Raw genomic sequence first — 27,490 nt, 5'->3', positions numbered from 1 at the left:
CTGCAGAACACAAAGAGGTTTTCTACCAGCAGATGTCCCTTTCATTAATGTGTAGGGAACATTATCAAGAAAACAGAGCCAGACGATACAGAGAGGCATCCAGACAAAAGACAAGTTGCAATGAATATAACTTGAAAGATTTCTATTGGAAACAGGTTAAAGGTTTTTTCTTGTTAAAACATTCAGGCATTGAAAAAGATAACCCAGAAAAGTTGTACAGTCACCATCCTTAGAGGTGCTCTGAGCAAACTGGCCTTCCACTCTGAATAACTCTATCATTTTGTGGCTTTCTTCCATACCATTATTTGGCTCTCATTAACACTTCATTCATGTTTTCCACATTATAAAAATGAGATTTAAAAAAATTATATATGTTTGCTTATTTTTCTTTTCATCATACATACCCAACTATACTATTGCCCTTGAACAGCAATACAGATACTCGGTAACAGAACTTTATTATTTTTTTTAATCTTCCTTCAGTCCAGCAGGGTGTTGGCGTTAGCATTCTCGTGGATCTTATGGTCAAGCACTTCATTTTGGATATTTCCAACATTTTCTTCATTATCACTGAACATTAGAAGCAATGTTTTGTTTCAGGATTTTAAAATTTTTCATGGAAACAATTAGTCTGAAGAAGGAAAATGAGACCATTATTACATGCAGTTAAGCTCCTTGGTTTGCTAAGTTTCAGTTTAGCAACAGTGAGATACCAAGAACCTACGGGAAGCTTCCTGACAACGCGTTCCTCATTAGGAGCTGATGTACTCTAATCCTGAAATTCCAGATGCATATCCTACATAGGAACTTGTCTATGTCCTTTTCTGGACTTTCTTCATTCTTCAATAGGATGATGTAGAAGAAATTTAATGAAGTAACTGATAGTTTTCCTCTCAGAACTCCACTGTTATGGGAATCAAGAGCAGCCAAGAAGAAAACCTGAATTTCCTTACTTTGATTATCTCAGTAAAGCAAATAGTATGTCCCACCAAGAGACATGAATGCATCTGCATGCTGAAACTGTGCTTTTTACATAAAAAATTATTTATTCTCAGAATAGATATGCAAGTGAAAAAATGATCCAGGTCCTGTCTTCTGCTCCAGTGTAAGAGAACAGATGAAGCATGAGAAACTATAGCTACTGATTTGTTCCACTGCTTGCAGAGAAACAGCTCATTTCTTTCCGTATTATGCAAAAGACCAGAAGTGATGGGAGGAAGCAGAGCCATGTTACCGTCTCCCGACAAGTTCAGAGGTGTAACTGATCACTGGACTGGGAAATGTTTGAGGTGATACATACAATATTTCCTAGGCAAGTAAAACACCAGAAGAGAAAGAGCTGTTCGAAGAAATACACTCTTCTTTCTGGCTAGCCAAGAAAAGGGGTGGAAGTGCTCATAGCTATCAGAATCGATTAAGAATCAAGAAACTGAGAAATAAAGCTAGTCAAGTTAAGAAAAACATTTTACCATCATGCTTCAGCCACTCATTCTTTAGGTAACATTTGTTTTGAAACAAAACACATACAGTCAGGTTAAATATGGCAATGTTGCTAAAAGTGGGGATGCACCCTTTTCCAAATACTCGAAAATTCCCAAGTTCCATTAGCATTTAATGAAATCCAAACCTCTCAGCTTAAAAAATCTCAGCTGACTCTTTCCCTTCCATTCATATGATTATAAAATGTTAAACTTCTTAATTCTTCAACTGTAAGTTGTTCTGAAAAATGCAGTAACACTACAGAAAATAACAGCATAAATGATTAATAAATTATTCAAATATGAAGGCTGCCATTCTATTGTCTACACGGAATAGTAATTGTAAAAATATTAATCTCACAGATGTTAATATTGATTCATTAGATTTCAAATCACTGTCAAAAATATGCATCAAAAATGTGGCACAGAGGATCATTAAAATATTAAAAGAATGAAAATGAGAGAAAACTGAAGATTCATTCAATTCAATCCCATTGAATTTGAACTATTTTACATCTTTATTGAAACTTGTCTAATTAGAATAAATAAAAATATAATAGCAAAGATTGGTAATTGTAAAAATTTCATTATTAGCAGGAGTTGTGGACCTGTGGGGGAAAAAAACACATTTTGGCAATATGAAATACTATTATATGAATAAAACAGAAAATATGACTTGCAGACACACAAATTCAACAAAGTGTAATAATTTCTACTGCAAGGACTACTGGCAATCTCTATTATGAATATGTGTATTACATATTGCCCGGTGGGAGACAGATAGGCAAAGTCTGTTTACTTATGTATTTGGCATAATGGAAAATAAACAGGTGTTTGTTAGTATATCATTATTCAAGGAGCACCACTGCAAAATAGATTTTTCAAAGGAATTGACTCATGAGAAATAATGTAAACAGTGAAGTCTAGATCTCAGCTAGCTCTACAATGGCTATGCAGGGATTTAATAATAGTGGCAATACTGTAAGATGTAAACAGCAGCCCCAAAAATAAATTTGCTAGGATATAATACAGTGAGTTAATAGGAGCAATAAGGAAAACTTTAGATCCTAAACTTTATTTAGAGTATATTACAGAAAATAAAAAACACTGCCCCTCTCCTCCCATAGAAGCTCCCTAACAGTGAAAAGAATGAAATGATTGGATAGTTTTCTGTAAAATGAATCTCAGATGCCTGGGGTATTTCAATCAAAAAGAAATAACACTAAAAATTAAATATACTAAAGATATACTGTAGGGATGAATCCCCTATTGATCTATGCAGTACATATTTCATTCCTATGCTACTACTGTGATAAAAATAATTTCTGCTTGGGAAATGTGACAATACAAAATATTCTTGGAGCATCCGGAAACATATGGACATTCAATTGATAACTCCAGCTCTGATTTAAACCATTTAATGTAATTTGCTATTTACTGTGATTTAAAAGTAGATCCCATATTTGTCCTGTAAACGCAAACAGAGATGACACTGTTCATAGCCTTTGAAATAAGACACTTGTATCACTGCATAGATGGCCGCTTTGGAACTCCTTTGTTCTTATTCCTGGTTCTAGCTAATAAAATAAATTAATTGTTTTCTAAGTCTTTAGTGCCTTAAAAGAGCAGTATTGTATTTTGAATACAATTTTCATAAAGATTACATACCATAATGCTGCTAAATCAGACAGTTACTTACAGAGAACTGCTAAGAACACACAGCAAATACTGATCTTCGACCTAATTCAGCAAACAACAGGGAAGAAGAAACTTCTGTACTGCAACAAGCAAAAGATGTTCTTTTTGACTGTTAATCAGCAATTCTTGCTTCCATGGATAATTTAAAAGGTCACTACCTGAAAAATAGTGATTTCCTCATCTTTGGCTACTTGCACTGTTTCATCTATTGACGAGCACAATTGGTCCTATATGGCTAGACACCTGTTCATCTGACAAGATTTTGGAATGGGCATCAGTGGTACAACTGATACAACAAAAACATTCTCAGGATTTGGATCTATGTCTGCATCAGAATTTTAGAGAAGACATTGATACTCCAAAATTTTGAACATAAATATTGGCTGATGGCAGCCAGTATTGTCTCACCTTCTCTTCATTATTTTTCTTATGGCACATTATCCAAAATAACCATTTCACAGTCTTCTTCCTTCCCTCCCCCCTCCCACTCAAAAGAAAACATCATATTTATTTTTATTTCTTGACACAGACAAGCACTGGCATATTATGAGACTTTATTAAACCAAAGTTGTGGCCAAGAAAGAAAAAGCAACACAACTTCATCTTCTGCAGAAAATACAGAATGAACAACAGTCCTGGATTAAAAAAAAAAAAAAGTAACAATTAAAAAAATAATCAATGTTAATGTAGAACTTTTGAACATTTCTGTAGAACAGTAGAACAGTCCAATATTGGGGCTTTTCTTTCTTCATTTTTTTTTTCCTCCCATAAAATATTCTTTTAGGACAAAGATGCAAGTAAAAACATTGAATGATCCTTTAACATTACTTACTTACAAATGTTCACAAATACCACATTTACCTTAACAAGAACTAGTTGGAAAATTTACAGTATAATGGGGCTTAATTCATAATAATGTCCTTTGTCACAAAACAGGAAAAAAATAACAGCCGTTAACACTAGCTTACTTGTGGATGTGTATACTAGTGAACTGGGGGCACTGTACACGGGAGATCCCTCCTGGTTTGCCTGGCACAGCAGCACCCTGCCTACAAGAGAGAGAGAGAAAGTGGTATCTGGTTTTGGAACACTCAAACTAAACCTCAGTTTTATCTCAAAACAGAAATAAAGCCATAACTGAAGCAGTGCAGTGAAGCAGAGGCCCTTAATGTCCTTTAATTTCACCAAACAGAAAGAGCCCCAGTAAGCACGTAAAATTTTACATTGGAAAAAGCAAAACACAGACATCCCCCCCAAATCCAAATGCCCTCTTTATCACATAGGGAAACTGGCGCAGGCTGTGTTCGTTAGCAGCACGCCCAGGTACCTCACCTTGCTGCAGCTGCTCTCTCCCTCTCTGCCCTGCAACTCCAAAGCCTCAGGAGCCCTGCTGTGAGCTTCTGCAAAGCTCCCCCACCAACCCCTGCTTCTCATCCCCAAACTCTGGCTGAGATGAGAGGCTATCGAGCAAACAGATAAATCAGACTGCAAAGCTCATATGTACAGACCAAGCATGATCTCAGTAATATTACTTAAACTAGCACTGGTGTGAGAGAAACCAAAATATGACTGCGCATGTAAAGATTTCAGTGTTCTTTGCATGAATGAGAAATACTTAAACATATTCTGTGTTCCACTATACAGGTGGACTGAGGATTAAGAACAAAACAGAAGAAAGAAAACCATCAAAAAAGGAAAAAAAAAAAAAAGTAAAAATAATAAACAAATCAATTTGAAACAGCTCTTCTTTGATGCATTTCCATTTTGAAGAAATCAAAGTTTAGAATTGTTTTGTGTTTGTTTTAATAAATTTAAATCAAATACCTTGCTATGTCAGCATCTTTCTCTGTGGTTATACCCTAGCATTCTTAGATGAATAAAGATTGTTTAATGTAATTCTTTATGGTAGGAAAAAACCTCTCCACCTGCACACCTCCAGGAGGAGCAGGCTGTGATGCATCTGTTTTTTGCAGATATGTTTATATATATATATATATATATATATACACACACACACAGACAATATACAGTGTATGAACATACACTGATGTACTTTAAGCTGCCAGAATGTGTGAAACACACAGTTCCAAATATATTAAATGTACCTGAAAATTTCAGAGACAATTAAGAGAAGTCATGCGTTGACTTGCAGGCAAAGTAACTCAATAGATCAGAAGTGGCTGATCCAACAAGAGCAACCCTCAAACTACATGCAGTTACCACACCTGATTTATTTCAAAAACAAGTCTGCAAATACTTTTCTATCATTAACCTTTTTTTTTTTTTTTTTTTTTTTAAACTGTCTCTTGCAGCTGTTAAATGAGCTGGAAATACGCAGAATACTGAAAAAAAAATAAAATTGTGGTAATTGCAACAACATAGTTAAGTGCGTGAGCACTGGAAATCTCATGAAACTTTGTGCTTTCAAATTCTCAGACCATAGTATAAACTTCATTAATGGGCTTTGGAGATACTTGCTTTTTTTTTTTTTTTTTCTTCTGCTATTTTTTTCAGCCATTCAGTACTAGTCTTAAATGCAAAACAAGGCCTTCTGTTTGTTCTGTCTTACGTGTGGAAGCCGCGAAATAAAGGAACGTACACCTGTAGAGATCAGAGATTCCAATAGCAATCCCAATTTTCAGACTGGCAGATGACCAACAGTAGGAAACACAGGAATATGGATGTATTTAACACCATATAAATGCTTCTACAGAGGCCTGAAAATATGAACTGAAGGTATAAATGAGTTCATCCAGCTGAGTGAAATGAAAAAAAAGGGAAGGAACCATCAAGAACAGTAATTTTCATGTTTTAAAAGTAATTTAAGTATCATGACTTCAAGTATACTTAGCAAGTACAGAATGCTAATGGTTTTCAAAAATTGAGGATTATATTTCATGTATCTTATCCAACAAATTAAAACTTTGCTTTTTCTACGGTGTGCAATTAGAGATGTTATTATTCTTTGCAGTTAACATTCTTATTAAAATTTCTCTGTTGCAATCACATGAGAGTCCAAATTTCCTTTCTCTGGGTTCATTTATAATGAAATACTTTAAAATGGGTGCTTTTTTCATCCATGCTACCAGATTTTGTAATTATATTTGGACATTCTCCATTTGAATTTGTACCTAAAATTATCAGTTAAGTCACCATTATTAGATATTTTGGAAAAAAAAAACCTGAAACTTTTAATCTAATTTTGTGAGAAAAATTGACTTCTGCTTCTCATTTTTTGTATTAAAAATACTTAAATTTTTATTAGTAGAACAGAGTGGAGATGGAACTATTTTCAATAAAACACTTCTGTGAAAACCTCAGAACATGTAAACAATCAGTGAGCTCCCTGATGAAAAAAAAAAAGTTTTCTTTTTCCTCTAGAGTACTGAAAATTCTACCGTGATAGAATGAAGATTTTTTTTTAAGAAAGAGGATTTGAACATAAAGTTATTAATATTTCTTTCCAAACTATAATTTAATAATATTGTGGAGCTGATGAACTTCAAAAAAAATTACAGTCATGCAAGAGTTCATTCGTAATTCTGCAGTCCCTTCTGTAGCAGCATACTTCGAGCTGATACTTCCTCATTAAGAAGCATCTGAACTGCTTTTTCACTTCTTTCTATTATGAGCATTTACATATTTGGTCACATGTGACTAGTGGTATGGGATTTTGGAAATCATCAGCTGAAAGCCTCTCCTGACTCTGTCAAAAGGCTCAGAAAAAAAAAAAAAAGCATACATATTTGAAGAGTGTATTCACTAGAGGCATAATGTGGCACAGGGGAGAGCTTTGGACAGACCTGTGGCAGAAAGGAAGCTGGGGCAGCCTAGCTGCTAGGTGTTACGGTAGGAGAGCAGCCTGTAGTGGCTGAGCCATGGGCTGTCCTGCACACAGCAGCAGGCAGCTGGGCTGGAGCAGGGCACGTTGGCAGCACATGATAAAACTGCAAATAACCCCCCAGGACAGGTGCATCACTCATCCTTGGCTTAATGGCAGGCAGCAAGCACAAAAACGTACTTCCCAAGGTCACTCTTCAATGTTTTCTCTTACAGCTCAACGTTAAGAACATACAGTTTGATCAGGTCCTTTGGTTTAAGAATTATAGTTATTTTGAGGAAATAATTACTCTCAAAATATTCAGGGCAGTGAGGAAAATTATTTGAAATTATTAATATTTTCAAGACCTTAAAAATTCAGTTCCAAATCATTCGAAGATATGGAACTAAAAGTATTTTTCTCATTTTTTCATAGTTTCAAAAGTAAGTTTTTTTGTGTAGTTCCTATTCTCGTAACTTACACAAATTTATCTGTAGAGCATAAGCAGAAATGTAAATATAATAACCCACAGACTACTTCCTCATACGAGGACTATTGCAAAGTTCATGGTATTTTGTGAACACTCAGGTAGCTCAGGAGTAATCAGACTGACCAGGAATCCATCAACAATGGAAGGACTTCTCTGAAATTTATAAGGGATCAGTTCTGCAAAAAAATAGTTTCTTGGTCAGACTGGAACCACTTTGTAACCAGCAGTACAGACAATTTAAAAGATCTGGAATAAGCTTATAAGAGTTTGCACAATTGGCTGGAATCTGGCATCCTTTGAGGACGTATAAATTGGAACAACATTTTTAGAAGAAAAATTCAAATCATTTTTTTTAAAAATACAGTGCTGAAGCAAACAAAATCCATAACGTAGCAAGACCTTGACTGTGGGAATAGCTGTCTTTTGTCACATAAAGAAGATGGAACTTTCAGAAACCTTCACTAACAATTGTACAAAGTTCATAAACAGTTACCAAGAACCCAAGGTCACAGTACATCAGCTCCCACTACCTTTATTTAGTACATCCGCTACCAAGCAAAAAGTTTCCTGTTTACAGTGCTGTTATTTACTCTACAAGAATCTTTAGAGAGTTACAAAAAAGAAGAGGACAGAATAGTACTCCATGACCATCCAGGGAAAAAACATGACGTAAGTGCAAGAACATAAGCATTTTCAGTGGCAGAAATTAAGTCGATATTCAGGGCTGGTCTCCACTGAGTATTAGTGCACAGGTAAGTAAAATGAGAACTTACAACACAAAAACTAAGGTTACTGCATACAAGGAGATTTTGTGAAGATTACACCACCCTTGTCTGTTGCACGCTCAGGTCCCTTGATAAAGCAGCTCTTCATTATTAACATCTATTCTACTCTTACCAATAGGACTGTCTTCCTGCTTTTGGCAACCAAGCACCAGGTTGGTTGCTAAAATCTAAAAAAAGAATATTTATATAATATTTTATCTGAGTTATCATAGATTGTTAATTTATAGCTCTAATATAAAAGCTGCATTGCTTTTTAAATTCAGCAATTTCTATTTCATTTTCCCTTTCTTCCAGTACAGCTAGGTGGTTTATAGATCAATTTAGTCCCTGTACTAGTTCTCAGTCACTCTGCTCCCTGTTTTCCTTCTACCTTCTGCAATAAGTGGTTATTCCTATACTCTCAACAATATCTATTATACCTCTACTTTTCATTTCTATGTACAACATCTGAAGAAACTATGAGGCTGTATCTCTCACAAACATGTCAGCATATTTGTTAGTTATCAGAGACCTCATAAACAAACCATGAAGCACCTGATTTGCTGTTTTAAAAGTATAATTAGGCCTTTCCAGCCACAAATAGAATTACTTTTGTGCTGCAAAGGAACACTGATCTTTAATGAGTTATTTCAAATACGCCACAGAAATGGATAAAGAAGACCTAACTAAAAAGGCCACTGTTACACAATAATACTACATGTTAGCATCCATTATCCCACCTGACAAAGGAGTTTGAAAAGCTTCATATACACTAGTTGGTAAGTGTTAGCTTGGCCCTTCATTACCAACAGTCAAACTCCATGGCATTAGTACACTTTTGAGAATGTTTACGAAAAAGTGCTTCTTGAATGTCATTGGTTACTAGTGAACTTTTTGTAAACAGAATACTCCTCCTTCAGACTTCAACATGACCATTCTTGGATGCCTGTATTGATTATTTAAATACTTCAATTTGCAGAAATTAATGAGGAACATTCAAGAATACTTCCTATAACCCTTTATTCCATTTTTTTATTATCTAAAACAAAAGTTATCTTTAATTGCCTCGAAGTTATACACGGAATTTCATTTAAACATGATAATTTATTGGCAGGAAGGAGAATCTAACGTAGTTAGTGACCAAAAGTGAGTTTTCAAAGTCCAAATCACTATCTGAATTACATTCCAACAGCAAATCTGAAAGACATTCAATTATGAATGACCAATGTATACCTACTTGCCTTCTGATAAGAACTGATAAGTATGTATTCCATACATACTCTAATATTTATGTAATACATCCCTTGATCTATGTAGAATCTCATAAAGTTTTTTAAAAACAAGAAAAAAACATTTTGGGGGGTACTGTTGTTCTAAGACATTTTACAGAATCTTTTCATGCAGAAATTCTGTTCCAGTTTCCTTCCATCACTTTTCTGAGCACAGTGCATGTTTTTTTATTACGATCTCTCAGAGTGTCACCAAAACACTCAATAAAATTAAGCAATGACTCAGGGAACAACAGTGCATTTCGCAACAAACGTTATTCATCAGTCATCCTTCCAATTACTCCTTGTTTTTGGCAAATAGACTTCCCTTTCCTGTTACACATATTCATTGGCCAGTATATTAAGTCACACACTGGGTCTAGATGTTTCCTACATCATCTAACTAAAACCCAGATAAGCAACAAAGTTTGCAGCTCTGCTAAGAATTTTATCTGAGATTCTCTCAATTCCCCTTCTCACCTCTCCCTTCTGTAGCATATACAGTCCATACGTAATCTTTAGCTCTCCTTCCCTGGGACCTGACATGCCACACACAGCTGGTTAGATCACTTACCACTATGTACTGTAGTGTCTTAGGCTGGAAAAAGCATTACAAATAGAATGGAATCTGTTAAGTGGCAAATTCATTCAAGCCCTGCTCCCATGCCAGCATCCTTTCCCTGCCCCACAACACTGCTTTAAATCTTTATCAGTGAAAAGATGAAAGGAACATGCACTACTGAGGCACTAAGGAGGAATAGATTACCCATGCAGCCATAGATTGTGCCACAGCATTCTTGATCTGAGGCAAAGTAATGCCAAATTAGAAACAAACACTGTGACTGACTCCTTGGTATTTTCTTTAGCATGCTGACTAACAAAGATAGGCTACATTTTTTTTGTAATGTTTCCACTCCGCAATGCAAAGCAAACACAATAAACTGCGCTTTCCAAATACAATTAAAAAAAAAAAAAAAAGTTTAATCAGCCATACGCATTCCTTGTCTGGTAATCAAAAGGGAGAAACTAACCAACACAAACTCAGCTGTTGCTTGTACCAAAATACCCAGCAACCCTGGAGAGTTTCCCTATGCTTGTTAGTGAATTTTTAACATTCATATCTGGATGTGAACCGTCATTCACATACTGTCACAAAAAAAATCTAAAGCGCACTGTGTAATCATATAAAAGCAGTAGCACTGTCACTACTGCCCGTAAGCGTAACTTCCCAGCCAAGTATGTTGTTCATGTTCATACAGACGGACATTCTGTACTATTCTCTGTGATCATACACAGAGAGATGTGTCCCACTGAAGCTGTTCAGGACCTCTGAAAATCAGATCTTTACTCCTTATCTTTCTGTCCCCCCCTAGACTAAAACATATATAAATGATGGTTGGTGTTGGCTCTTTTAACTTGATCTGGGTTCACTTGCAACTTTGAGGAAAAAGCACAAAAGAAATTCTGAACTATAAATACAAATACTGAGCTGGTATGACACTCTTCTTGAAATAAGATACTTGAGAATATAGAAATGAATTTATATTCTGCTGATAACCCTATGAGTAGGGACTGCAATAAGAATTAAATCACTAACAAATGAAACTGAAGCCCTCCTGCACAAACATGAATACTACAGTTTCCATAGCCCTGGAGGGATTACAAGTAGATGTAGTTTGTGTTTTATCCTCTCATACTGCATCAAGACACTATTTTCTGTGTAAATTACCTATTTGAATAAACTGATAAGACAGAAATGCAAATCCAATGCAATTAGATGCGGAGATGCAAACAACTAATTTCTCAGTTCTATTTGCTTACCCTGATGGGTGCTGTTTTTATACTAAAAACTCTGAACGACAAGCTATAGCTGAGAATATAAAGGAGAAAGAAAATGAATCACTGGGTATAATCCTGAATTTTGTTAGCTTATTATTTCACCAGCCTAGTCAGATTTCAGAATTTTATAAGCTTGAAAAAAACCGTTACAACAAGGTAAAGCAACATATCCAAACTTTCCCAAACACTCACCTTTTACAATAAGCAGTTCTATACTTGGGGATTTTCCCCAAATCATTTTCACAAAGAAAATCTGACACAGCGATACTGGGTATTGCGTCCCACTGAAGAATATAACTTTGCCTCAGACAGGTCTGCAGATAAATAAACAACTGAAATCTCAGTACCCTCAATATGAAATTCAATTGAAATGTAAACGTACTGGGGATTCTGTGATCTGATGCCTCAAAACGAGAAGAAAATGCAAGGCAGAAAACAGAAGACATTAGTTATATGTTTGGAATACGATTCAACATAATCTTAAACTGCTTTAGCATTAATTTTCAAATGTAATCAAGGTTTAAAACGCATCAGAGTTGTTTTCCATTCCACTTAACTGTATTAACTTCACATTTCATATATTACTTTATTACGTTACATTTCAAAATTGTCTGTCTGCCTGACTGTCCATCCTAACTCACGGATCCCTCTAATTTTGTTATCCTTTTAATCACAGGGATTTATTCCACTGATTTTTATTAATTTACAACCTTATCTAACATTGCACACATCCCACAGAGTCCTGAACAAACAAGACTTTTACCGATTAACTGTAGTTTGTCTCAAATTACCCTCCGAGAGATTTTTAAGACAGTGCTCTTTGCATGTAGCTATGATTGGTATTTGAATTACAATATCAAGTTTAAGAAAACCTCTCTGTATACAGGAGCCTAGGCTTCAGGTCCACAGGCAGTGCACACCAAGGCTAACTCTGTACTGTCCACTAATTGGTATAACATATCTAATTGGTATATAACAGTAGCAGTAGCTATTTAACAGCTGGTTTATAACCAGTCTCCAAAGCTACACCATGCAGTTTCGTTTGTATGAACCACATTGAGAGAAGAGGAATTGTCTGAAGCCAAATAAATAAATATATAATATAGTCAATATATATAAAAGTAATAAAACTTCTTTTATTTGTAATATTTTTTATTGAAAAAATACAAAAAAGGACAACAAAACATAAAACTAGCAGGGTGGACAGGTATGGTCTAGAGGGTAGCACTGGACTAGGCTCAATCTTGTCCCCTGAAGCAAACAGCTCCACCACACATAGTTCAAAGGTGTCTAAAACCAGTCTGACTCAAATTTTTACATCCCCTTACAGAGCACATGACATCAGGTGTGCACGCGGAGTTTCTAGTGCAGTTCTGAGCTTCCAGAGCAGTTTCTTTCTATCTGAATCTATTTCACTTATATTCCATACAATCCCAAGCCAATACATGGCAAGTGGAGAAAACAGATACACCTCAAAAAATGCTAATACTCCAAACAGTAGCATGGATTTCACGCTGCCCCTGTAGTCTCAACTATCATGCTATTATTTAGGTAGCATTTTAACATCTTGCATACAATTAAAAAAGTATTTTTTTCAAAACAGTCAAAAGTGTGCAACCCAAAGTAAAACTCAAGAATACAGCAAATGCAATACATCTGTTCTAGTTTCCAGCTACGTGAAGCTCAGGGCAGTTTCTGTGCATATATTAACAATCCACATATTTCCCTCTATGAACCAATTACTACATCCTTTTAATACACATCTTCCTAGAAATATAATGATACTGATCTTCCTAGAAAAAGTACTAAAGCAAGTAAGCTGTAGTCATAATTACACATTTGATTATGATTACAGCTGGTCCTGTATTCATCCATCAACTCACAGGACAGGTGTTAAGCAGAATTCAGGCTTACTCATGCACAGCAGTTTGACATTCCCAGCCTACCCTATACACATTGCTTTATTTCACAGAACCACAGAATGGCCAGGGTTGGAAGAGACCTCAAGGATCATGAATTTCCAACCCCCTTGCCACATGCAGGGCCACCCAACTCCTCATTTAATACCAGACCAGGCAGCTCAGGGCCCCATCCAATCTGGCCTTGTACGCCTCTAGGGACAGGGCATCCACAACCTCTCTGGGCAGCTGTTCCAGCACCTCACCACTCTCATAGTAAAGAAATTATTTTGGATTAGATATTAAAAAATGAACAAGTTTACCTAAAGAAAGCAAGAAATTTTCATACATGTTACCTGATAGAACTACCACTGAGGAAATCTTAATCTGTTTTTACTAAAAAATAATAATAATAAAAAATTCCTAACATACAGGAGGAACAGACATTAGAGAACATTTGCTATCATTCATTCTGGTCCTACTTCCTTTCTCACAATATCTATTTGCATAGACTTCTATATAATACTTCATTTCTACAGGTTTTCTCCATTTCAGCATCTAATGTGACAATTCATCACTTGCCTTCCCTGCCTCAGCTGTGTGCTTTGCACCCATGGCAGCTCTATCAGCTTCTGGTATTGCTTTATATTCTCAAAGTATTCTTCATCTAGATTCCATAGCTACTGATATGACTTCTAGAAAAATCTTCAGCATCAGCAATCTGACCTCATACCGCACCATTACGGTGATGTAGTACTAATTTAGACAAATCAGCTCCAGATCCATAGACTCCAAGTAGTGAGATAGGGTCAGCCTGGTTTTGCTGTGTAATTACATAATTAAATAAAACGAGTCAAAGTGGAATATCACATAAATAAGGATGATTTGTAGAAAACTCAAAACCTACAGCTCAAGAAAACTTTACTGATGAGCAAACAGATTGAAACTCATCCCTTCACCCCCCCCCCCCCCCCCCCACACACACACACTTCCCTTCTTCCTGTTTTGAAAGAATTTCAAATTTCAGCATATATACAGTTTATGTTTATCCAAATTCTATTTATGCAGAAATTCATAATCATCTCAAGTGATACCTCTATACCAGGCTATGGTCAAACCTACCAAACTTCTACACCGAAGAAGCCAGAACCATTCTCTATGTGCTGTTAAAAGATGTATCTACCAGTCAAGATTTACCATGAAATAATCATGCATATGGAATTTCTTTTACTGATCAAATAGCAATAATATCAAAACCCAACTGTATACTGTGTTTTCAAATATATATCCAAATAGACCATTGTTTAAAAGAGTAGTACTGACAGTATCTCATTTTCTTTTTAAAATATACAAGCTTCAATGGAATGATAAATCTGCATCAATTAACCTTGCTCCAAATTTTAATGTATAACCAAATCATGAAACTAATATTTCAAAAAATAAAGGCGTTAGTATTATTCTTCAGCATAAAGCATAATTAAGTTCTAGAATACTTTGTTTGAAAATATCTAGTACAGATGCCAAATTCCATTTTCTTCTGACTTTATTAATTTTTCATAAACTAGAATTCTGACTATAATGACTTGCAACAGTTCCACAGAAATTTCAGACAAGCATTAACTGTCACTCCTGATGTTTAGCTAACTAGGATGTCGCCAGTTATACAGTGGTAGTCTAACATGATTTTTGAAACATTACAGATTTGTTTTACACTTTGAAAAGGAACATCTATACAGAACTCGCAGGGGGATAATTAGTTCATTTTTATGTATTTAGAAAATCATTTTAGTTAATAATGTTGAGAAGATGTTTATTTGAAAAAACCTATTTAAGTCAATGGCCAAATTCAAATTTAAGCGTATGTAATATGTTTTAAAATAAATTAATCTATATATTGATAAACAGCCAAGTTCCACCAAAATTAAATTCTATAGATACAGTGCAGTGAACTTTCACCCAAGCATTTACAACTGCTGGACAATCATGTAACTCAGCTTCACAAATTCCAAACGCTTTCACTGGAAAGTATTTCTAAGGTATTATGCAACAGTCATTTAAATTCAAAGGAAGAGGCTAGAAAGATTAAATGAATCCCAGGTGTTTTTACACTCCAGAAACACACGCTTTAATACACGGACAAAGAGAATTAGCGTTAGCAAACATACTAAAACCCTCTCGTCTCTTGGGTTCTTATTTAAGCGCATGTTTATATATATTGTATTATGGTATTTCTTTATTTCTTAATTAAAAACAGCATTATACTTCTAAGTTTAAATCAAACTTATGAAAGGAATCTTGTTACAAAAATCTGCCTCCTGAAGGATAACTGCTGGTTTCCAAATCCACAGCATGCTAAAAAGCCCCATGCTGTGACTGTATGTATACAGAGACAAAAACACAAGCCTTTCCCCCTGCTTACATTTTAACTGATAGGAAAAAATACCCAAGCCACCTTAAAATGACACGCGTGAACTATTCAAGAGACTGGACATCTACAATAGTGCTTATTGAGTTATGACTATGAAGTGAAAACAACTCCTCAAAAGGTGTTAGCGGAAGAAAAGTGACTATGAAGAAGAGCGGAACTAACGAATATAGAGATAATTGCATTAACCACTAAGATTATTAAGGAACAGGCCCATCTCTGCTATGAGGAAAGCTCTGACAGCTCAACCTGGAGAAAAGAATGCTCAGGTGAATCTCGTCAACACATACAACTCTCTGAAAAGAGACGGGAAAGAAGATAAAGCAAGGCTCACTTGAGCAGTACCCAGTGACAGGATGGTAATGGGCACAGCTGGAAGCACATAAGGTTCTGTCCACAAGCCAGGGATTACTTTTTTATGATCAGGGCAACTAAGAACAACTGCTTGTAAAGGTTGTGCAGTCTCCATCCTCAGAGGTGCTCAAAAGCCATCTGGACATGGGCCTGGGCAGCTTGCTTTAGAAGACCTACCTTGAACAGGGGGTATTGGACCAGATACCTCAAAACTCTGTGATTCTGTCCATGGATACATGTATCCTTACAATATCTTCTATTTAGCCATGTAGGATGGCACTTGCAACTAGCTGCTGAAAAAACATCTACAACTTCCTGACTATTCAGGAAAAATAGTATCTAATTAATTACCTAAGAAAAAGGAATATGAAATCTCTATTAAATGTTTGTAATTTCTGTGCTATGCATATAATTAGTGGAAAAGAACCAATACAAGTCCTTTTTTTGCTCCACTGACAATTGATAATTTTGGAATAGTATACTGTTTGCTGGCTATGACTATATACTTACATACACTCCTGTGGTCACTCCTGTCCTCTGAAAGAACATTCACTATATTGCTAAGTCATTCCTGTAACATCTTTTAATCCAACTTCACACATTGAAACCACCCAAAAGAAGCCTCTCACCACCTACAAACCCTAAAATATATGTTCTAACACTTGCAAATACAAATTCCCTTAAAATGGCCTTACTGAGTCTCAAGTTATCTACATTGAAGGACCGATCTGCCGTAGTAATTTGAGTGCAACAAAACTCTACATTCCATGAAAGAGTGGAAGAGAATACTCAATAATTCCGCATTTACAAAAAGAAAGGAAAGAAAAAATGGAAGATCAGCAGTAGCTCTAAAAGGAACAAAATAGCACTTCACTTTCAGACTGCCCAAGGCTGAAATAGAGGTTGGGTATCAAGCATAAAATAAACACTGATATAAAAGGAAATAAGCAAGTAGAAATCACATTGTAACACCACCACAGAAACAGAACGTAACAACTTACAGTAAGAAAGTGCCATAGTGCTCCTAATAAAGAAATCAGTCTGAAAATCTTTCTGTTTGTCAATCACAGATGAGCATGCAAGGATGGATAACAGACACATGCTTAACACAGCACAATTATGTTTCACTATGGGATTGATTTAAAATTAGATGGATACATAAATAAATGAAAAGTCCCAGTTTATACGGAGACCTTGTGAAATGAACCACATGGTGCTTCTTACAAATTTCTTCATTAAGACCTTCCTAAAACTTGATAAATAGTATTCTGGTAGAGATATGCGGGAATGGAAATGATAACTTCATTAATATTTCTTTCTCATAAAGATAAAAAGTATCCTTTTATTAACTCGAAGGAGACTCTTTGGAGGTACAGCAAATATTTTAAATTACCTACTGATTATAGTAAGTTCATTTTGAAAAGTGGAGTTCTTTGAAATGGTACAAATAACAGTTCTTTTGCTTATTATGAAATGCCATTTTAGGACATTACTGCGAACCTGGAGAAGGGTTAAAGGTATGCCTGAGAGCCAGGCCCTTGTACACCCACACTCAGAAGCTATGAGGGAGTCTTACTGACCTCTGAATTAAAACCACAGCTTTCAAATGGCTCTTTGTGAACATCTTACTGTTAATTCCCATTTATGGTACCACACAGCATGGATATCCATGTGCTTGGAGCGTTCTAATTTATTACGGGATGGGCATTTTTAAGTCAGAAAAATAGTCTTCGGAGGGCTACTCAGGAAAAAAAAAATATCATATTTCTTTATGTTTCTGTATTTCTGTATGTTGACCATAAGAAGTAGTCTACTTACATTGCACCTGCTGTTACATAAACCTGCTGGTTATCTTATAGTCTCCATATTTGTCTGTCATATGTTCCCTCAAAAAGGCATTCTTTCACAGAAGAGTACACTCATAGAAAAAAAGCAGAGCTGTAAGGATCATGTCACTGGTCCTACTGTTTACCATTATCTTCAAGGTTTTAGATTTGATTTACATCGCGTTCTTCCCTATTTGACTTTAATTGTCTGCTTCAAGTTGTCAGGACATAACTATATCTTAGATTTGCATTGCATTAGGGGATCTTTTCCTTTCTCTATTGATCTTGTCTTATGGAGTAATTTAACTCAATTCTAATTTTCTTTTGCATGCGGGGTGCTCTTTTTCGAAGGAAGTGAGTTATGTGTATTCAAGTGGTGCATCTTATGAATCTTGTTAAGCTTTACCGCCTTATAGCCCACACTGATGGAATATTTAATCACAGAAATGAGTTGGCAGATATGATGTACAATACGGTTAAGCCTTGCGGCGTGTGTCTTCACCAGCAATTGAGAAACGGGTGAATTTGCCATTCATCACTGCCATCCTGACAGCTTTGTATAACCTTCTGGGATATTTTTTTTTTTACTTATTTATGAAGATTAAAGGTACTTTAAATCAACAGTTTTTCTAGAAATATTTCATTTTTATTTCAGAAGTGGCCAAATTTTTCATCATTTATTAGAGCAGAAGAAATTTCTTGCACAGACTGTGGAATAGATGGTAGCACTTCAACATGACAGTGTTCGAGACGATAATTAAACCAAGTGACTGTAACTTTAACTGTCTTAAAAAAAATCACATTTCTAAATTTAAAATCTTCAAAAGTGAAACTGCTTCTTTTCCAGGTAAGGCGGGTGGATGCATAAATAAAGATATGCCACAGCATTCCATTATGGCATAGAAGAACTATTTCATTTTCTAATGACTTTAAGAGTTTGTGCAGTTTTTTTTCTGTTTGCTTATTTTAATCTATATTGCTTAAAGGAATCTTTAAACACCTGTGAGACAAAAGTTTATTTCAGTCATTACAGAAAATATGCAAAATAAAAAGGTCTGTATATGTACACAGAAAAAAATACTGAAATACATTAAGTATCCTAGATAGAACTTTCTGCATAGGTGTGGTAGAGTGCATGGCATAATTCATAAAATTAAATTAATACTCTTCTAATGGTAATTAAAGATTCTCATTAAGAAGGGCAAACACCTCCCTTGCGTTGGCAATAAAAATGCACTTGGGACTTATACAAAAAAGAAAATCAATAACCTGCCATTTTATAATTAAAAGAAAAAATAAATGTTAGGAAAAAATCCAGTAAATTAAGAAAATTACCTTCAGGAGAGATTGAAAATATTGATTTTAATTTACAAACTATGTGAACTCTTCATGCCCTACTTCATGAGACAATTATAAGTCAGACTGTTAATTCTGCATACGTATTAGAAAATTGATTACTGTACTATGGGAATATTATTATATTTGTCATTAACACAAAGTCATTTATATAAAATGACTAATAACTCTGAATTCCTAATTTATGCAGGTTCAGGGTTGGTTCACCAACTCCTCACACAAGATCAATGTTAAATTCCTGTTTTCAGCGTAGGTATACTTCAAAGAAGGAAACAAATTCCACCTGCACCAAATATTGCTCTTCTATGAATACCAGCTTAGTGTTTCTATTATTCTTTCACAATGCAATTTGTATTGTTTCTCTATTTCAGTAGTTGGCACTGCACATATTACAGGCAGCTTCTTTAAAATAAGAATTTGTTTATAACATTTCTATAGTGTAGTTCTATACAACATTTTTTCTCTCTTGAAATTCCCTGAACTAACCAAACATTTTCAGTTTTATCCAGTGGAGGCTTAAGTATCTCCAAGGATGAAGATTCCCTAGCATCTGTAGGCAACCTCTTTGCATGCTTAACATGCATGTTAGTGAAAAGCATTTGCCTAATACCTACTGGAAACTTCCCCTGTTTCAACTTGCGGAAATAAGCACATTGTACAATTACTTCTTTATTTTTCATTACCTACATATGTGACAGTGGATTAACATTTTTGTGTTTTAAAATATGAACTGAAATTTTATCCTTTCTAACGGATAAGTGTCTATACACCCAGGCACAAACAACTAAAAACAACTAAAAAACCAAAATGGAAAAGAAGATTTCCCAGTGATTCCCATGAAATTCACAGGACGTTTTATGTGATCTGGAAACCTAAGAAAGGAAAACAACTATACAACCTACTAGAAACATTTGCAGCAACAGGGATCATTTCTCCCTACATTACAAACTATTAGTTTATTTAAAAAAAAAAAAAAAAGTCATTTTTGGATTTTCTACAGGCTATGGGTGGGATTTGGGATTCAAGTTCTTCTATAATCAAATTGATTTTGGTATACACCCACATTTTCAGTGCTGTTTCTGCAGTGTATTTACAAATTGCTGCTAGCAATGGAAAAAGGCTAAATCTCATCAACTCGAAGTTGTACCAAGGATTAGAATTGTCTTAATAAAGCCTATATTACAAATACAATCGTTTTACAAGACTGATTAACTAAATACAAGATTTAAAGAAAAATGTTCAAGAAAAAATTAGGAATGGAGTTCATAATTCTATACATTTGTGTGAATATCTGTATCTTATATATATATTTACTTATTTACAGATAGATATTTTTGGTTGTTGCCTAAGCTCAAGTAACTCATGATACCAAATGTCTGTACTGAAATATAAAAATAAAATGAATGAAATAAAAAATAAAGTATAAAACAACTAAAAAAATCTCATGAAAGGCTGCAATGATGCAGTTCATGTTTTGCTATCCAACAAAAGACACTCTTGTATCTTCTACATTAACTTCAGTATTCCCAAGTAACTGCCAGAACCTTCTTAATAAATCTGCAAACGACTGGCAGGGAGCATAAGTTAAACAAAGAAGCCAAACCTCACACAAAATGTTCAGTCTGTACTTAAACATGTTTAAATAAAACACAGCACGGACAACTGCAGTTTAATTCTTACCTGCATAGAATTCTGGACTATAAACCGCACCAACAACTGGATTTAATTTCCAGCCTGCAGCAAACATAAAAGCATAACGGAGTTAATACTGCAATTACTGATAATAATAATGTATTGTTTATTTATTTATTTATAATAGAAACACACCTAAAATGCATTCAAGGTCATTTTAATAAAAGTTTTATAGATGTCTTAGATCACTGATCTTTAATATCAGAATACTCTGATTCTCAAGTATGGAGAAAAGAAATGAAATAAATCATTATCTGGATATTTCAATATTACAAGTAGTACTGGAGCAAATTATCAGGTGAACTAGCTTAGCTGAAATGCACGGCTACCATGGTCTTATTGCCTTAAGTTACACAATTACATCAGAACTAGCTCAGGTATCGCTATATCATGTAATAACAGAATAGATCAGTTCTTTTTCATTGCTTTAAATCTCCAGTTACACACTAGTGAGGCCAAAACAGCTCATTTGCTGGACACAGGGTACTTCTGCTAAGCGTGCGTTAGCATATATTACAAGGCAATAAAATGAGCATTTTCATTCTACTTTAGATAAAAAATGAAAGTGTAGACACTGTAAAGAACAGTCCACCGTGACAGAAAAGATAACTGTGCACTGTGTGAACCCAGTCAAATGCCAGACACTTTTTTTCCAAATTGAATTTGTACTTCAGACTCTGCACTGAAATGGCACTACACAGTCATGTATCAGAAATGGCTATAGAACCTGTGTGTACAGGTGGCATATTATGATGAAATAGCTGGCTTATATGAAAATGCTCCAGTCATGCTCTGCCAGCCTCTTACAATGGCGAATGTAGCCAGTGCCTTTCCTTCAAACAACCACTGTCCTACAGCTGGCCTAGAAGCAAGCCAGAACCAAGAGATGCTCTGTGCCATCTGTTCAGGCAGCACTCCAAAGAATTGCTGTTGAGTCCTTACATGTGATGCTGCTCTTCCAGGTACAGAGAGTACACAGCTCTGCTGTAGAAACAGGGCCTGTGTTCAAAGTACATATGATGCTAAGGACAGCAACGTTGTAGAAACTTGCGGGGAACTTGTAAGCTGACCCTATACAGTCATCTTTAAAAAAGTACAGATTAAATGTGCTAAGGAAATAATTGCATATCGCACAGTAGAACAAGCTTTGTTAAGAAGTGGGGCACAGCAACATAGCAAGGATTAGAAAGGATTACTTTCACTTTTTAGAGCAGACAGGTGTGCATTGCCTGAGGAATGCTTTGGTGGGAAAGAAGTCCTGACACACTGTTCCTTTTCTTCCTGTTTGCATCCACAAGAGAAAAGTGAAGCGAGAGGGAAATTAACCGCACTAATTGTCACTAGTTCTGATTTTGAATGTAAGTTTAAATTAACATGTCTCAAATACAAGATACTGCTAATATTCCTCATCTAATCTCTATGCCGTGTTTCTCATTCGTTGTTGAGGTTCTCTCAATCTATTTGCACATAATTCTCTATTCCCCATGACTTTGGGAGAGCAACCTGAACTGATGCAACATGAGCATCAGAAGTATGCTAAAAAAAAAATCTAGAAATTACAACCGTGAGCAGGATAGGTTGGAACATCTAAAATTTATCAAGTGTTTTTGCCAGCAAGTAGAACTCTTGACTGAATTCATGCACAGTGAAAAGGCAGTTCTATCTCTGAAGCACATCCAATATCACTGTATCTGTGAACAAACTCACACCAAAAAGTCCCACTAGAAACTGAACATTTATGAACTGTTCACTCCAGGAATTGACAAAGTCAATGGAAAGGATATTTATTTCAAAAACCACCTCACACACAAGAGCAAAGTGCTTATCTGAATGAAGCTGCATATATTTAAAAAATATATTTTTAAAAAAGTTGAGATTTGTTTTGCTTTTAAGTCTGTTGCCTTTAGCAACCCTATTAACAATATAAGCCCAGTTATCAAGCAACCAGCAATACCCAGGAATGGAAGGCAAAATGGAGTGCATCTTATTTTCAAATTCCAATAAGCATTAAGGCCTTACATGTTGTCATTTAACCATATGTGCCAATAATGTGTCAGTCACCACATACACTTTGAAAAATGAAGCCACCTACTAATGAAGAAATATGTATCTATGAACTGCAGCTAGTCTGTTATATAACCACCCATCAAAAGGTGAATATCAGAGAAGAACATCCTGCATGTATATGCACCCTTGGATGTATACGTTTGCAAACAAACTGTAATTTTTAGGCACTGAGGAGGATGCTTCACAGTTGTGCTGGAGACCTCATGCAGACAGAACAGCCTAGAGAATCACAGACACAAAACAGTACAAGTGGGAAACACTGAACAGCAATTTATCTAGCTCTGGATATAAATAAACGACAATGTACGACAACCCAGCAGTGCAGAACACAAAGGTGAATCTTCCTTAAAATCAGGTTCCTAAAATCTCATTTCCAGCATGACCATCCACTAACACTAGATATGTTGATGAGTAATGTGCTACTGGTAAGCATTTTAGCTTTAGCATGATATGCATACAAAAATATACATCATCATTGATATCAAATCTACTTTTATATTTTTATAATTACAATACAGCAGGCTAAGTTCATAGTACCTATCATATGCATAAATTTAATATAGCTTCTTATTGTAACAAAATCTTGCTTTGTGATCCAGTCAAGCTTCATGTCTCTCTCGTTAGATTTACTGAGATGTTTTAAAGTCAGTAATAACGAAGGATTTCCCATCTGCATCATTTGGCAAGTTACACATTTACATACAAAATGAGGAAGAAAACACTTTCTGAAAAATCATTAGGAATTTCAAGACTCCTCTTCTCCATATCATTATAACTTGTTCAATTATTGCATGTCAAATGAAAACTGTCACTTTATTTTTACCACACTAAGAAAAAAATATGACTCTTTAAATAAAAAAAATGGTCACAATTTGCCATGGTTTTTAGAAAAATCTCAGTAATGAATGCTCAAATACGGAAAATAAGATACATTATATTTCAAAACAGTAAAGAGTCTAAGCTAAATGTGGAAATTGTTATTGCTGTATATGTAGATTTCATCTGTTTTCTACTGGGATGGGAAAAGCTAAATTAAATTGGAAAGCAAATAATTACAGCTACACATTCTAGTAAAATAGGAAAACGTAATTGCAATTAACTTCAATTGATGTATTATTGTTTGACGATGAGTTAGGAACTTGTTAGCATTTTCTGAACTAGCAAGTGCAAATAACTTCTGGAGCACATGATAAAACGTTGCCAGAGAAAACAGATTCGAAATGTTTTGTCTTCAAACACCTTGAATATCCATAGATTATGTTTTTATCATTAATTTAACTTTTTAGATCACTATTAGAATAACTTTTTTAAGCAACTGAGAATTTAGATTACTCCATGGAAGAAAGGCTGGAATCAGCATTCAATTGCAAGTTGCCCTTTACTTTTAACAAAGCACATAACGAAGACCAAAGAAATATCTTTGCTCAGATATGTGACTCAGTACTATACAGGATCTCACTCCTGACAGAGGCATTCTTCCTCCACCATCCAAGAAAAAGTGAATCCTTTGATCAGCTCGTTTGTTACAACATTAACACCACACAAAGCTAGAAGAGAATAATGCTACCGGGTACATTTTCCCTATACAAAAGCCACTGTGGTTAAACTCACAGATTCCAGGCAGGCAAAATGCTCGATGTTATGCCCATCCCTGTGAATTAATGTAAGTTCACAAGGATGGAAATTAAGCTCGGCTATAATGTGCTTTCTTTCTGGGTTGCTGGATAAAGTATGAGCCCAAGGAGATGCAGAGGATGCAGAGTGTGACACTTCGTCCGTGGATGAGTCCACCCATCCACCGGAAGAGTGAAGTTTCGCATGCACTGACATAAAAACCACACAGTGAGATATCATGCACTTACCATTCGTGTAAGGGTTGACGGTCTTTTTATTTGTCATTACACGTGCTGTTGCATTATTTACCTAAGCACATAGAACACTGGATTAGAAAGGGTTACAAGGATGGCCTGTGGTATTATTAAATGCATGCATTATCATTGCTATTAGTCATGTAAAAAATAAAATGCAATTTAATTTATAGAAGGCAACAGGTGCATAACAAAATCATACTATTTATAATTACATTTACTTTCATAACCATTTTAACTTACAAATCATTTCAATAAAGCAAAGTCATATCATTTAAACTTTAATAAAAAGACATTAAAAGCAAATTAAAAGGTACTGCATAATTTAAGACTTAAGAGCATGCTTGTATTCCATGATAACACTGATACAATAAATATTCAAAACAGAAAAAAAAAGATTATATGAAGGAACATGCAGTGGAGTAGAAGGGAAATAGACAAGGTACAAGGAAACAAAGAAAATGTCAAAAAAAGGGACAAACGAATTTTAGCAGTGTGCAACATAACCCTTTAGAAGAGAAGTACCATTGGAAAAGCAACATCTAGCATTCAACACTTGGAACAAGAGCCTTTTTCATTGCAAGAATTAACAAAATCATTCAAGCTTTAAAATCACAGCTAACAAAAGGATAAAAAGAGGGTGCATTATTTAACACAATATGGAGTTAACAATCTGAGTAAGATGTGCACGAAGTCATATCCTCAATCCAATCAGTGCCTCCCAGGCTTGCTTAAAACGTACACTCAATTACAGGCGTACCAATATAGAAAAAAATGTAGCATCAAGAAAACTTAATACAACAAGTCAAAAAAATTCACGTGGTATATCAGCGCTAAATACGTGAAACGGCAGATGGACTTCTCCACTTACCATTCAGCACCATCGCCAGCATGGGTATGTATACAGTTACCATGGTTACTGAGAGTTTGGTGAGGGCCCTAAGCGCTACCGTCGAAGGGGGAAAATGAAAAGGCAAAATATGCAACATCTTACTCAAAAGACGACAGCATTTTCAATTGGTATTTTTTTTTTTTTTTTTTTAATTCTAACAAATACGACTGAGGCAGTATTGAAGGGGATCCAGTGGTACTAAAACGAGTTTGTATTGTTTCTTTTATAGATACGAATAACTCAGGCCATCCAGCCAAAGGAGCCTGATGGTTTCAATAAAAACGAACTCTTAAAATCGGTTGGTTTCTAGTCTGCCTTAGTTTCTTTTTCTTGCACATCTTTTGGATGCTTCTTTTCCAATCTGAATTTTTTTGAAAGCCACTGTGGATCCCACATCAACCCTGCAGAAAAAAATAAAAAAATAAAAAAAAACAAAACCAAAACAAAAACCAAAATCAAAAAACAACCTTTTGTTTGTTTTTGTTTTGTCTGTCACACAGTTTTTTTGTTGTTGTTGGCTGATTTTTTTTTTTTTGGGAATCTACTGCACCCATTGATTCACAAAATATCCAAAATAATAACTTCAAAATATTAAAGCCTTTTTTTTTTTCCTCCAATTCCACCTTTCAGCAATAATGATAATAATAATAATAATTACAAAAGAAATAATAATAAAAAACCCAAGTAAGGCCAGATTCTCTCACTTTATATATAAATATATATATAAACAATGGGAAGGGGAAAGGGGAGCACACAGAAGACACCAATGATGCATCTGAAACAACAAATGAGAGTGAAGCAGACATTTATAAAAAAGATGAAAAGGAAAATATTTTGAACATGCACCTCGATTTTACGGCCCTCTACCACGGTGCCGTGTAATTTCTCCCTCGCCCTGTCCGCATCAGCACTATTTTCGAAAGTTACGAAACCAAATCCCTGCATGCAGGAGGGAGAAGGGGGGAAAACAACATGCACATTATTATTTCAGTCAACGACCACTTGTTTGCTTATGTTCTCTCTCTTTAATTTAATATTTTCTTGTCCTTGCTTCATTTCTGTAACATGCAAATTAGAAAAATTATAATTGTATTGAGATGTGCAATAAATAAGCGACAAATGTGAACAAATTTTTTCTGTTATCAATTACATAATACCCTCTGAGAAATTCAAAGAATGATACCAAAAATACCTGTCTACGTGTCACTACAGAGGAAAATAAATCTAACAATAAGAAAATTAAATCAAAAGAAATTACAGTGTCTTCACATAGGAAAAAAAAAATGAACTAATGAGAAAAGAAAATGAATCACATTTTAACAGCATGCAGATATCTCAACAAAATAAAAAACATGTGCACAAAATTCAACACTGAATGTCAATATCCTCTAAAACATTGCCTACTTAATCATGCTTTTGTGATCATAAGAAACACTGTTCCCATGCAACACTAGGGTAACTTAAACTTTTTTCAAACTATACAGCCTTTACTTATTTTTTTATAAAAAAAAAAAAGAAAAAAAAAAGAGAAAAAAAAAGCCACCAACAAAAGTACTTTCAGAAGAAAGAATAAAACTTCCTTGTATTAACAGATCAAATAAAATCACATGATGTGAACAGAAAAATAAACTCCGGTAAAAGAATAAAAAATGAAAACGCTTTGAGTAACTTTAACTGGTTTATTTACTATTTCTATATTTTACTTCCCACATGCAACTGGTAGGACTCCAGAATCCCATGTTAATGGGACAGGAG

At 35.0% G+C, this 27,490-nt stretch overlaps 1 protein-coding gene across 36 annotated transcripts in view; it reads right to left on the bottom strand.

Moving 5' to 3' along the window:
* The window catches only part of RBFOX1 (RNA binding fox-1 homolog 1), a 745,900-nt gene that overhangs the window by 64,195 nt on the left and 654,215 nt on the right, over positions 1-27,490 (bottom strand). For 33 of the 36 annotated variants that reach the window (XM_048962261.1, XM_048962269.1, XM_048962272.1 and 30 more), the window contains 4 exons: positions 26,582-26,674; positions 24,838-24,898; positions 20,897-20,950; positions 4,145-4,225 (listed from right to left, as the gene is read on the bottom strand). In XM_048962261.1, coding sequence (XP_048818218.1) covers positions 4,145-4,225; positions 20,897-20,950; positions 24,838-24,898; positions 26,582-26,674 — 289 coding nt within the window. The remainder of the gene's footprint in view (positions 1-4,144; positions 4,226-20,896; positions 20,951-24,837; positions 24,899-26,581; positions 26,675-27,490) is intronic. The other 3 variants (XM_048962268.1, XM_048962281.1, XM_048962287.1) reach the window with 1 other exon arrangement.

This window comes from Lagopus muta, chromosome 15, assembly GCF_023343835.1.
Source record: "Lagopus muta isolate bLagMut1 chromosome 15, bLagMut1 primary, whole genome shotgun sequence".
In the NCBI taxonomy this organism is placed as follows: Eukaryota; Metazoa; Chordata; class Aves; order Galliformes; family Phasianidae; genus Lagopus; species Lagopus muta.
Note: the sequence above shows the minus strand (reverse complement) of the source record. Positions and strands in the feature narration are given on the sequence as shown.